Below are 13,479 nucleotides of genomic sequence, written 5' to 3'. Positions count from 1 at the left end.
CTTGTTGCCCCCAGACCTTTGGCTTAGCTATGGCTTTTTTTTTTTTTTTTTTTTTTTTTGTATTTTTCTTTTTTTTTAAATATTTATTTATTTATTTGTTTATTTTTTATTTATACAAGCACTGGGGGTACTTGACAGAGCGCAGGAGGGTCAGAAGCGCAGGAGGGTGAGAGAATTCACCAGAGCCAGAGCAGGGAGCAGAGCAGGCAGAAGGACCGAAGTACACTGCTGAGGGGAGCAGCGGGCGGCAGGAGAGGTCTGCGCGCCATGTGGGATCCTCCTCCTGTGGCCGGGGAGCAGCCGGGATTCGAACCGGTGCCGCAGAGGCTGCGGGCAGCTTCGCAACCCAGCGCTCAACCACTGCGCCACCAAGGAGGCCCTTAGCTATGGCTTTTATTTCCTTCCTGGGATTGCGTGAAAGGGGACATGAGCAGATCAGACAGATTGTAGTGATAGAGGGAGAATGAGGCACTTAGCAGTTGACTGGTTTGCTTCTGCAAGGCAAGAGCGCTGTGCTGCTTCTGGAGCTGTTGGAGCTGTGACAGCTGTGCCATTAATGCTGCCCCCATTCCCACATCTGCCTGCTCTAGGGAGCCCTGACCTGGGTTCTCCCTGGGTTGAGCAAGAAAAGTTCAGAGGAAGGAGCTCAGGACCAGGAATCGAGGAACTGGCATCCAACTCCCTTCTCTTGCTGACCAGTGGGTCACCTTGGCCATTCGAGGAACCCCTGTAAACTCTGGTTTTTCCTCAGGGCATTGGAAGTGGAGACACTGGCCCTGCTTCTCCAGATAGGCTAGCTTAAGGACCAGCGTATGAAAGTGCTGTGCAAAGTAAGAGCCTTTTAGATCAGTCGTGTGCGCATACCCACATGACAGATGCAAAGACTCAGGTGTCTGCGGGAGGCAGAGCTAGGCAGCTGTGGAAGTAGGGGCCACTGACTTTGACCAAACCCCCAAAGACCCCCCACAGCTGTCTACACCGGCCCATCCGTTCTAGGCAGGATCCTCAGGAAATCTGAAGTGTGGTCGTTGGTGTGAAATTTATAGGCCATTGCCAGAGGAAATAGGAGGGGGGGTGGCTAAGATTACAGACGAGAAAGTATTTATGCTATGAGTTCACTTCTGTAAAATGAGTTTAAAATCAGCCTGTAGGTATGAGAGTTAGTAAAGGTGGGAAGGCCACCTAGAACATAAAGCTCTAACAGCAGCTTTTATTCTGGGAAGCTTGGAGAAAGAACTTGGACTTTTACTTTTATGCGTGTATGGGTTGTTGGGATTTTTTAAAATAATAAGTATGTATTACTAATTGTTACTGTAACTTACTGTTAGTTTTTTTTTCCCCCCTAGAGGACCTTTGCCAGAATTGTTCACTTGTCATGATTTCGGGCGCATTGCCACCTACCTTTATTTTTCTCTTCTATAAAATGGGTCAGTCACATTTGGCAATCAATGCATTTTTATGATTTATTTATTTATTTATTTTTGGTCATAGGAATTAGGGACTTGAGATTATGAGACGGGGAGTGAGGGAGATGGTAAAGTGTCTCCTTTGACCATGTAGATGGGAGGGTGGGAGATGGTATTTGATGTTTCCTTTGTTCTTGGCATGTTATTGAAATGCTGCCAATAGCTCTGTGCGGTGAAAGTCATACCCATCTTACTAGGGAGGGAAGCAAGACTCAGAGAGGTTAAGTAACTTGCCCAACAGCTAATAAATAGTACATCGTATATTTGAACCCAGTTCTCTCTAGTCAGCCCCCTGTGTTCTTCCCACCACATGAGGATGAATGAAAATTCTCAAGGAGAAACCCAAAATGAGGGGTTAGAAGACATGGACTCTGGAACTAGTTGCCACTTACAAACAGTGTGACTTTGCATGAGTCATGGGTTTCAGTTTCCTGTGCCATGAAATGGCGAATAATGATCTCTTTCCTGCCTCCTTTGCTGTGTCGATGTGTCTGGAGAAAGGGAACTAACATATGAAGCATCCATTGCAAGTTCTGCACGAGCTCATTTCATCTTTCTGTGACATGCACATGGGAAGATGCATGCGAAGTGCCTCTGCAGAAGCCCTCTGCAAGAATGAGCTATTCTTAAAAAATATTAATCATCATCCAGGACCCGTTCTTTCCTGAGTCAGTCTTGTTAAGAAAGACAAGTGAATCTGGTGTTGAAATCTCTTCTCTGCCCTTGAGCAAGAGTCATCTCTAACTTTAAGCTCACTGCCAGCTCCCCGGTTTCCTTTGCAAGTGAAGTATCTCACTTGAAAAGTTCCTTTGAAAGGCCTACACCAAGCAGCTTCGGTCACACTTGTTGCCCTGCTTTCGTCTTGATCCTCACGGGACAGTGGCCGAGAGGGAGTGAAAATTTTCCATGCTGTGCCCCTTCCACAGCGGGTCAAAATGCCAGGGTCACCAGTGGTTACGGTGTCTCTTGCCACGACCGGCCTGGTCACTTGGGCATGTCCAGTCTTGAATTGGTTTTTGTGTGTGTTTTGTTGGGAGCAGGAGGTGGAGCTGAGGTTGGCACAGAATCCTCTGAGTTTAACCCCGTGCCAGGCCGCTGGCTTCTTTCATTAGCTGAACGGCTTTGGGCCAGGGGGTTTGGCGAGGCAGTGTCTCTTCTGACGTCTCCTGCCTCTCCTGCTTTCCAACTTCTGGAGCTGCTGAGGGTTCCAGACCCTCTGGGCCTGCCAGTGGGACACTCCAGGACAAGAATTTGAGCAGTTTTAGGGCACCAGCACTTGCAGCTGACTGGCTCCCCATCCTCTTGAGAAGTGCTCTTCCCTTTGGGGATGATAAAGGTACCCCAGAGACTGGACATGGGGCCTCATCAGCCTCTGCCAGGAGTCTGCAGGACCCAGCTTGGTGTGTGGTCTCCCCATTTCCTTTCCAGCCCTACCAGAGTCCTACATGCTCAGGTCAGACACCAAGTGCAAGAATGAGCAGTCGGGATTACTGTCACTGTTCCTGAGAGCCTGCATCCTATGACAGACATTCCAGAAGTTGAGACCAGCAACTTGAAGCTGCCAGAAGGGGTGCAGTGCTGTATTATGCCCCCTGTTACCAAAAAGGCTAGAGGGACAGGAAGGATTCTTTGGGCACCAGCAACAGACCGGAGCAGTGAAGCAGCCTTAGCTGGGAGGCAGCGTCCTAAGAGAAGGGTTATGGAATGGGAGAGTGAGAGGGGAGGTGGGAGGAGAGGAAGAGACATGGAGATATTGTGGAGAGGAGGGCAGAAACAGAAAAGTTGAAAGGGCCACTGACTTTGACAAAACCCCCAAAGACCAAGAGCTGGCCTTTTCCAGGTCCGCAGCAGTCTGCCAGCTTTCCCCAGAGCTCTGGCACCACCTTCTTGCAGAGTGAAGCCACCCTGAGATCTGGAGCAAGTGGGCGGGAACGATTTTCCTGCTATTCTTTCCTAGCTCCATCCACCCACTGACCATCCTCAGGCTTTCTCCCAAGTGGACAGGGGCAGCCCAGCTAGCAGGACTTGTCTGAACGAGGGGAACGAGGCACCCACCCCAGAGCTGGGTGCTCTGGGCTGCTGGGCATAACCTGCGATTGTCTGCTTCTCCAGCCAGTTAAAGGGCCACAGTCTACATGGTGTGGACCTGCTGAGCCCTGCACTGGGTGCCTTACTGGCCAGGTTATATTCTGGGTTCCAGAGGAGGCAACTTCTCTCTGGCCAGTGTAGCCCCACGGGCCCCTTCTGAGTGCCCGAGGACTGGTGGGAAGGGCTTCCCTTGGCGTATCCTCATTCAAATGAGATCTAGGTGGCCTTAGTTTCCGCTCTAGCTCTGTTCTAAGTTGTATCTTCTTTTTGGCCCCAGTTTCCACATCTCTTTTGAGAGTTGTACCATGTGTGAATTGTGAACCTGAACCAAAGGGGGAAAGCCTGCCCTTCCTAGAAATTTGGGGACCAGGTTGTCTCTGATGTCCCAGCCTACTCTCTCCTGTGAACTTCAAGGCTTTATTTGGGTTTGACTTAACTATCCTGAAATGTCAGGATTCTTGTATCAGTGTCCCTATGCTGAGCTGCACCATGTATTAGGATGCTGTAGAGCTATGGACAGGCCCTGTCTTTTCTAGAAGCTTCTCCCTGTCTAGCGGCACAACAGCTTTACTTGGTCCTGCCCTCCACCCTTGGTCCTTCATCCAAGCACCCTTGGGCTTAGAACAAAGTGTGTCTCCTCCTAGGGCCACAATTCAGGCAATTTCTGTTTCAGCTTTTGGTGGTTTCTGTATGCAGGTCTTTACATTGTGTTATCCCCGGGGAAGAGGAAAATGTGGTGGTCATAGAGGAGATTGGGATTGGGGACAGGATTGTTTCAATTGCAGAGGATGTTGAGGACTCCTTCCAGTGCCCTGATTCTCTCTGAAGCAGGCAGGGCTGCAGGGCACATGAGGCATGAGATCAAAATACGCAGAAGTGACCTCTGTGTTCCCGACTCAGGACACTTCCAGCCATCCTGAAAGTGAGCATCCTCAGAGGCTGATCAGTGTCCAGCCCCCTTCAGCCTCATTGGGCCATGCATCTGTCTGCCTGTCCTGTGTGCAAGGCTGTGTGGGAGGCATAGGGAGGTCTAGGTGAGTGTAGCAGGACCTGTCCAGGTGACAGGTGCAGAAAGCTGGGACGTGGGCTGTGCTGTGCTGAGAGGTCAGTGTGGAGGGAGGGGTTTTCTCCAGTCTGAGAGGGCAGTGGAGGAGGAGGTGCCATCTGATCAGGATCTTGAAGGCTAGGTGATTTGGATAGCTGGGGAGAGAAGGAAGGGATTTTCTGAAGGTGAGCCACACAACTGCCAGGAACAGTAACAGTGCTTTGGCAGGAGTTGAGAGAGCGTGGAGCCACACTCTACCTTGCACATGGTGGTGGGGTGGGGGTGGGGGTTGCCAGGCTTTGAGCAGAGGATGAATGATCAGGGTCCCAGTTTCAGAAGGTGCATGTGGAAGTCATGTAGAGGATGAATTGGAAGGGAGAGAGATTGAAGATGGAAAATTGGGCACTTTGTGGATTGGGACTGTCTGGGCCGACGAGTGATGGAAAGAATGAATGGGGAGAAAGACCCCTGGGGAATTCCAGAAAGACAGGTGCCATTAGGATGGGTGTCTAGTCCAGAGCCAGGTGCCCAGGAAGTACTACTTCTTTTTTAATTAATCAATTAATTAATTAATTAATTAATTTATACAAGCACTGGGTATAGTCGGAGGTGCGGGAGGGTGAGAGAATCCACCAGAGCCAGAGCGGGGAGCAGAACAGGCAGACTGACGAAATACACTGCTGAGGGGAGCAGCGGGTGTGGCAGGAGAGGTCTGTCGCACCATGTGGGACCCTCGCCAGTGGCCGGGGATCGAACCGGCACTGCAGAGGCTGTGGGCAGCTTTGCAGCCCAGCGCTCAACTGCTGCACCACCAGGGAGGCCCCCAGCAAATACTTCTTGAGTGAATAAATAGAAAGATGCCATGAAGGAAGAACAGTGGGTTCAGAGAACAGTGGGTGGCAACCCACAAACCATGAGGCTGTGTGGATTGTGCTTCTTCTTCAGAACAGAGGGTTCAGAGCCTGGGATCTTGAGAAATGGGAATCCTGAAAGAGGAGCAGGCTAGGCAGGTGGGTTGCATGTGAGAGCGCTCTGATTTGGAAGTGTGGACACTGGCACATGAGCATGGCAATCCACAGGTGTCTGTACCTCCAGGGGCTGCGGGGTTATGGCTTGTGCACGGAGCTTCTGCTCATGTTCTCTGAAGGGTTCCAGCCTTACAGCCACCTTTTCCATCTGCCCTGAAGTCATGTCCAAGGAACTCACCAGCATCATGTTAATAATACTACCTGACCTTTACTGAGTGACTTCTTTGTTCTCAGTGCTTCTCCATTTCATTTGATCTTATGACGTCCTGTGCGTTAGGTCCTATTCATTGTCTCAGCTTCTCACTTGAGGAAAATAAAATTCACACAACTGTTAAATAATGAACTCAGGTGACTGGTTCTGGAAGCCTTGTTCTTTTTTTTTAAAATTTATTTTAATTTATTTATGCATACAAGAACTGGGGTTTAGGCCAGTGGTGTGGGGGGGGGGGCAGTGAGAGGATCCACCAGAGACTGAGTGGGGAGCAGAAAACAGGCAGATCTACTGAAATAAGCTGCTGAGGGGAGCAGCAGGCAAGACAGGAGAGGTCTGTTGTGCTATGTGGGTTAGCTCCCTGGTTGGGGATCAAACTCATGCTGCAGTGGCTGCGGATAGCTTCATAGTGCTGAGACTTTAGCCCCTGTGGCACCGGTGTGGGGTGGGGGTGGGGCTGAAAGCCTTGTTCTTAACCTCTGTGGGACTGCCAACCATGTGAAGATGAGCCAGCCACCTGTCACTGGGAAGGATTGTGTGGAGGTGTCATTTGCTCTGGTGGGCACTTAGGGATCTCAGGGGTAACACTCCAGGGTTGGAGGAGAACTTGGAGATGTCTGGTTAATTTTATAGGTGACAAAATGGGACTCAAAGCATTTAAAAGCCTGTTCCAGGAGAGAAGGTTGACTGTCACTGAATGATCTTTCATCATAGGAGGTGCCATATTTGTGTTCCAGTGCCCGAGGGGGTGGATTGTTTCAGGCAGGTGGGCATCTCCCACTGCTCCTAGCGACTGAGCTGAAATCACTATCCTCAGCCTTGACCTTGCTTTCCTTCTCATCCTTCCCCAGATTGACAAGTATCTCTATGCCATGCGGCTCTCTGATGAGACTCTGTTAGATATCATGGCTCGTTTCAAGAAGGAGATGAAGAATGGCCTCTCCCGGGATTATAATCCAACAGCTGCAGTCAAGATGTTGCCAACGTTTGTAAGGTCCATTCCTGATGGTTCAGGTGAGTCTCACACCCAGAGGACTGAATACTCTGTAACCATCCTTCCAACTTTCACTTGTTCATTCATTCTTTTAGGATGTCATCTATCTATTATTCCACCCAGCCTTGTATCCTCCCTCCCTCGGCTCCATTCATCCATCATCTACCCATCTGTCCATCTACACACTATCCATCTCTCCTCCCTCCCTTTATCCATCCATCCTACATATGTCTCCTACATATGTATCATGTGGCAGACATTGGAGATACTGTGGTTGGACAAGGTTGACCTGCCCTCATCGGCCTATCTCATGGCATGTGATGAGAAAGAGTAGTAGTGTTTATGGATCTTGCAGATGCTGTGTGGATTGTGCTTATGTCTCAGAATATGAAAGAACAAATGAAGAGTTCATTTTGGGAGAATCGCTTCATCAGTACCCCAGATAAGTAGCAAATCTGATTGGCTAGGTGATTCTCAGACACAGAAGAGAGATTCCCATTTGGACAGATTTCTTGGATGCTGAACCAAGGTAAACCCCAAAGCAGAGAAATAACTAGAGGAAGTAGAACTGCAAAGAACAAATCATCATGTAGGTGTGCATCTGCATAGCTGGGCAACCCCTGAGGATTTTAGAGCCCTCTCTGCAGAGAGTGGTTTCAGCTCCAGCACTTGGCAAAGCAAAGGCTGAGAGGTGACAGCCTGGCCTGACAATGGGGGCTGTTCTGTGCAGCTGATCCACAGTTAGTAGTTTGCAGGGCTGGGTGCTGTGTCTGCCGTAGGTGGCACTTCACAGGAACCCCACTCTGAGCTGTCTTCTGCGTCTGGGACTGGGGCTTACCTGCTGTTGAGAAGGGAGAGAGATGATGAGACAGTCTTTCTCTTGGTGGTATGAGAACGTGCCCTCCCACTATTTCTTCCCTGTCCTGGAGGCTCCCTGAAAGTAGCAGTGAGGGCATCTGTGTGAGACCTAGAGGCCAGACATTGGGAAACTGCACAGTGGCAGCTAATGTTCCTGAAAGAGGGGCTTAGGTTGTTGGGGCAGACTGGCCACAGCAGGGAAGTCCTGAATGAGGCACAGACACTAAGGAGGCTTGAGCTCTGTTTCTGTGGCCGTGGTGGGGTTGCTTTATGCACACGCAGTGGTATTCACATCTCAGATTATACCTCCTTGACTATTTAAAATCTGCTCCATCTCCACCCTTTTGTTTTCCTTGAGGTCTAAGTTACTAGCAGTTGGGCTTTTTAATAACAACCAAAGAGATTCTGGCTGCAGAGTGACCGGGCTGTGGTGTGCCTGGGTTTTGTTCTGATGTCTCTGGTTTTGTAATTTACTTCTGCTTTTCCTCAGCCCTGGATAGCACATACCTTCAGGAGCATTTGGGCCTCTCCGGAGGTCTGTAGGAGAGGTGTGTCAGTGCATGCCTCCCACTAAGGGAAGGAGACCTGATCCTGGGGTTGGGGCCCACACATACTGGTAGGAGAGGCCTTCTCTTCCTTCCTGCAGCCTGCCCTCAAGCTAGCTCCCCTAACCTGGACCATGTGTCAGGGGCTCTCTCCACTCTTTCACAAGCCATTTCCTGGGCTGAGGGACTCACATGCAATCAGAGTACACCAGTAATCTAGCCTTTTGTCCCCGTCAGCTGTTCTTCAATCAGGGTCCAGAATTCACCCTCATTTGGGAAAAGCAATCCCCTTAGGGAGTCTCCACAGATGCCAACCTACTAGCGTTGAGCAGCCCTGCAGCCAAGAAGCTGTTGAACCCAACCTATCAACCTTTCCCCCAAGCCTTTTTGATCTTTCCCGCTGATACCTGTTACCATATTTCATCCTTTTGAGACATTCTTTTTTTTATTTGAATAGATCTAGAATCAGCAGTGCCTTGCGCCATAATCTCATTTTTCATTCTTCGTGGTGCATAAAATAATGACGTATCTCCCCATCCGCAGTGTCCTGCCAGTGATGACGTATGTGGTGATACGCCATGTGGCAAACCTGACCAAGGTCTGTGGAATTGGAGCCAGCAGCCCCGGTCCCTTCTCCCTCTTGAGCGTCTCTCTTCTCTAGTGCAGATGGGCCAAGTGCTTAGGGTCTCTCAGGAGCACAGACCGGGGCTGAGAACAGGAGGAGGAGGAGGAGGTGTGCCCAAGTCCTGAAGTACTACCCCCCCCACCCCCTCCCCGCCCAGCACAAGGCCTGGATCTGCCCTGCCTTGCCGGGGGGCCGTTCCCGCCCCCTCCCCTACCCTCCTTCCTGGCCCCTCCTCCCAGACTGTATCTTCCATCCTGTATTAGTTTTCAAGGCTGCTGTAACAAAGTACCAAAAATCGGGTGACTTTAAACGACAAGGATATACTGTCTCACAGTTCTGGAAGCTGGAAATCCAAAGTCAAGGTGTCAGCAGGACATGCTCCCTCTGGGACTCTGGGTCGAATCCTTCCGTCCTAGTCCAGCTTCTGGTGGGGGCTGCCAGTCCTTGGCACTCCTTGACTGCAGCTGTGCCTATCCAGTCTTGGCCTCTGTCACCCCATGGTGACACCTCTGTCACCCCTTTTCCCCATGTTTCTGTGCCTTCATGTGGCATTTTCCTCGTATAAGGACACCCATCAGATTAGGACCCACATTAATGGCCTCATCTTAACTTGATGACTTCTACAAAGATGCTTTCCAAATAAGGTCATATTCTTGGATATCAAGGATTAGGACTTGAGCATATCAAGGGTTAAAACTTTTAGGGGGGGGCCTCCCCGGTGGCGCAGCGGTAGAGCGCTGGGTTGCGAAGCTGCCCGCGGCCTCTGCGGCGCCGGTTCGATCCCCGGCTGCTCCCCGGCCACCAGAGGAGGGTCCCACATGGCGCGCAGACCTCTCCTGCCGCCCGCTGCTCCCCTCAGCAGTGTACTTCGGTCCTTCTGCCTGCTCTGCTCCCCGCTCTGGCTCTGGTGAATTCTCTCACCCTCCCGTGCTTCTGACTGTACCCAGTGCATGTATAAACCAAACAAACAAACAAATAATAAATAAATAAATAAATAAGACATGCCTCTAGAAAATTTAAAAAAAAAAAAAAAAACTTTTAGGGGGACACAGTACAACCCATAATGCATGCTATAGCCATTCTCCCTTCACTGTTGCTAATATTTTGGTTTGGTTCATATGCCCAAGGTCCACACTCCCCTTGGGATGGTCCCTGCAGTCACGCATATAGACATAGATATTGAGGTCAAGGCTGTGGATACCTGCCCCTGGCCGCCCGCTGCTCTCTATGCTGTGTCTCCAACCATCACCTCCCTTGCATACCTTTATCAGTCAAGAAACAGGAGGCCCCCTGGAGCCATCAGAATGCAGATCTCCTTTGTAATAAACCATGGTGCTGTTCCCTTTTTGAAATGTTAATCACTGCTTCAACTGTATAATTAGTCAGTGACAGAATTGATGGTAATCCCAAACCACCAAAGGATAAATTGGACTCACTGTGGTGAAGAGATGTCCCTGCCCTTAAGTGGTTATGTGACTTCCAAGTCAAAGGGAAAACAAACCTTTCCTTTTCTGTTTGACCTTGGCCCTGGTGGACTGGATTTTTGAAACTACTGGTTTTTGAGAAATGTATTAGCCCATTAAAATTAATTTTTCCCCTTTGGACATTTTATATTGCTCTTCTGCAAAATCTATACATTAACTTGGAAAAAACAAAACAAAACAATCCTGGGGTTGGGTGGGGACCCCTAATGTGGCTTTTAGTTTTGGAGGAGGAAAGGTATGAGTAATAAATAAAAGAAGGAAAATATTGAAGAATTTTTGCTCTGGTGACTTGGCTAAGCAGAAGTCCACTCCCTTCTGGGTTGCCTAGTTTCTGGGCATAGCTGCTTCTCTGCATCCAGCCTCCCTGAGAAAACCCCATTCACCACAAAAAAAGAGAAAAAAATCTGTTTTTTCCTGCTTTTCTCATGCATCACTAAGGATATTATAAGATTCAAGTAGATTATAAATCTTTCTAGGATATATTGAGTTGAATATTTCCTTGTTTCTGCTTCATGGATCCTAGCACACTCTTTACCCAAGAGATGAGTTAAAAAATGTTTGATTTGTGGTGTGGTCACAGCTAATTTTGGGGTTTCCCTATATATATATATATATATATATATATATAGAGAGAGAGAGAGAGAGAGAGAGAGAGAGAGAGAGTACTGCTTTCCAGCCAAAGCAAGGAAACTATTTCTTTTCCCATGGCATTTAGGTGGGTCACTTGTTGGAGACCCCCTAAGGCATAAAGTGCTGAGACAAGGAAAACATTAGGGTCATGGCTGAAAGACTGGTCATGGCTAAAAGACTGATCTGCACAGGTCACAAGACTGGCCCGTGTACAGAAACGGTGTTTTAGCCATGACCAGTCTTCCAGGCCTGACCCTGATGTTTTCCTTGTCTCAGCACTTTATGCCTTCGGGGTCTCCAACAGTCAATTGCCCTCTCTGTCTTGGCTCCCCTTATCTGGAAAAATGGTAGGATTATCTCAAAAGTGTGCTCTTATCTATGAAATCTCCTGAATATCTAGTGCTCTGGCTGGGTTTTTGAGGGTGTAGAGCTCTCATCAAATGGGAGGATTGCAGACAGGAGGGAATGCTTTTGTTTCTCATGTAGAAAATTAATTTCTAGAGCAGGGCAAAGATAGGCATTTCCTGAAGGCGGAGTTCTTATTTGCCCTGTATTCCAGTGCAGGTCTAGACTTGAGAGAGACATCTGTCCCTGTGTTTGTTTTCCATTATTTGCTGGTAATAATGACTGTCATTAGAAAGTGGAGAGTTGCTAGGCCCTTCATAGGTTTTGTGTAATGAGCCTTCTCTAGAAGAGTGGTTCTCCTGGCTTTGCTGGAAATGGGAAATGTGGGAATAAGTCGCAAGTAGTTGGTGCCAGTGGAAGGAAGGTGGAGACCAGACTTGAAAAGGAAGTTGGAGGGAAGCCCACTGCTGCCCAAGAAGGCTGAACTTGAAATTAAACATAAATAAATAAAAACCCAGAATATTGAATGACTCTGACAGCCTTTAATCAGCCCTCTGGTTCTGACTCAAATAGGTATAAGTAAAAAAGGGAAAAAAAGATTTGTGTAACTGGAAAGTCTAGTTGTAGGTTGGCTTCTGTATCTGACAACGCACCTGTCTCTTATTCTTTCAGTCTTTCATACTGGCTTCCTTCATAAGCTACTTCTCCCTTATGGTGGTAGAGATAGTCCTGGCAGGCCTGGCTAACTCCTGACCATAGAGTTAATTGTGTCAGTGATAGTCTTGGAGAGAGTGATGACTGGCTGATTTGGTCCTATGCTCATCCTGAACCAATCATGATGGCTAAGATGGATGACTCTGGATGTCCCAGAATCACATGTCTGGATCACACCTTGGTTCCCCTAGGCCTGGAGCAGGGGGGTCAAGCTACCCCAGCCTCATGGATGAAAAATGGGGAGGGTGGTTATACAAAAGAGTTACCAGACAGTCAATAGTTAACCGGAAATCTTGTTCCCCTTACTAGAGGTCATTCCTTGGTGTCCTTTGCTTGCAGAGAATAGGACCAAATGGGCCATGCATTTGAGCCAGGCAGGTATTACTGAACTAGTAGCAAGCATTTCCTGATTGCCTGCTGTGTAGGATGCAGTACTAGGGCAGGGCAGGGAACATGTTAAATTGCCCTTGCCCTCAACTTGCTTATCCTACAGCTGATGAAGATAAGTCCTATACACAGAAAGAAAAATGAGCACCCCAGAATTTGCAGTATAAGAGTGACAAGGAAAAGGGAGGCGCCCTGGCCTCACCACAGGTGTGTCCATGAGTGAACTATTCAGCTGGTCTGGTTCGAGCTTCCTTATCCATAAACCCAGAATGTGAGTTAATATTTGTCCCATGTTTCCTGAGCTGCAAATGTGATTGTCAGAAGAGGTGCCAACTGCCATTTCTTTTAGCAATTACAAATGCACCTTGGAACCAGAATCTCTGCGCAGGGAAGGATTAGGAGCTGCACTGGGCTTGACAGTGAACCCTTGTAAGCTTCTTTAGGCAAGAAACCCCTCAAATCCATGAACTCCACACTTGCATTTGTGTGGAGTGCTCTGTATTTAATGTTGTCCTGACAGTCAAAGACACCTTTCATGCTCACCTTCTCTGCTCCTAACTTCCTGGGACTCCTTGACCTGTGTTTGTTAAACAAAGGAGCTGTAGAGAGTGGGAGGGGCAGGGTGTCTGCCTTTCAGGCATCTAGAACTATAGGTAATCTTCAGGTGCAGGCCCTGTGAAGGTGCTACCTGACCCCTTCCTGTGAGAGGGGCTGAGAACTCTTACCTGTTCTGTGTTGACATCAACACCAATAAGCCGGAGTTCCCAGCTGCTGTGTCCCTGGAACTTAAGCTTAAACCACTTATATTTTATTTTATTAATTTTCATTTATGAAGTACCATTGTTTTACATCTTTGTTAATATTTTGACAATGTAAGATTCCTCCCCTAAGGCTGTATACCTGAAATCTATATAGAGTGTTATATGTCAATGATCCTTCAATTAAAAAACTTAATTAAAAAACTTATTTTAGGTCATCAATTCAACTGACAATGAGACTTTTGACCAGAGTGACTGAAAAATTTCCCTTTTTTAAAAAAATTATGATGAAAAACTAACA

General features: G+C 48.3%; 1 protein-coding gene across 4 annotated transcripts in view; it reads left to right on the top strand.

Moving 5' to 3' along the window:
• The window catches only part of HK1 (hexokinase 1), a gene marked incomplete at both ends in the record, with an annotated part of 75,069 nt that overhangs the window by 15,003 nt on the left and 46,587 nt on the right, over positions 1-13,479 (top strand). For 3 of the 4 annotated variants that reach the window (XM_084246193.1, XM_084246192.1, XM_084246194.1), the window contains one exon: positions 6,690-6,852. In XM_084246193.1, coding sequence (XP_084102319.1) covers positions 6,690-6,852 — 163 coding nt within the window. Of the gene's footprint in view, positions 1-2,358; positions 2,459-6,689; positions 6,853-13,479 lie in introns of those variants that run through there. The other variant, XM_084246195.1, reaches the window with a different exon arrangement.

This window comes from Talpa europaea, assembly GCF_964194135.1.
Source record: "Talpa europaea genome assembly, chromosome: 10".
NCBI lineage: Eukaryota > Metazoa > Chordata > Mammalia > Eulipotyphla > Talpidae > Talpa > Talpa europaea.
Note: the sequence above shows the minus strand (reverse complement) of the source record. Positions and strands in the feature narration are given on the sequence as shown.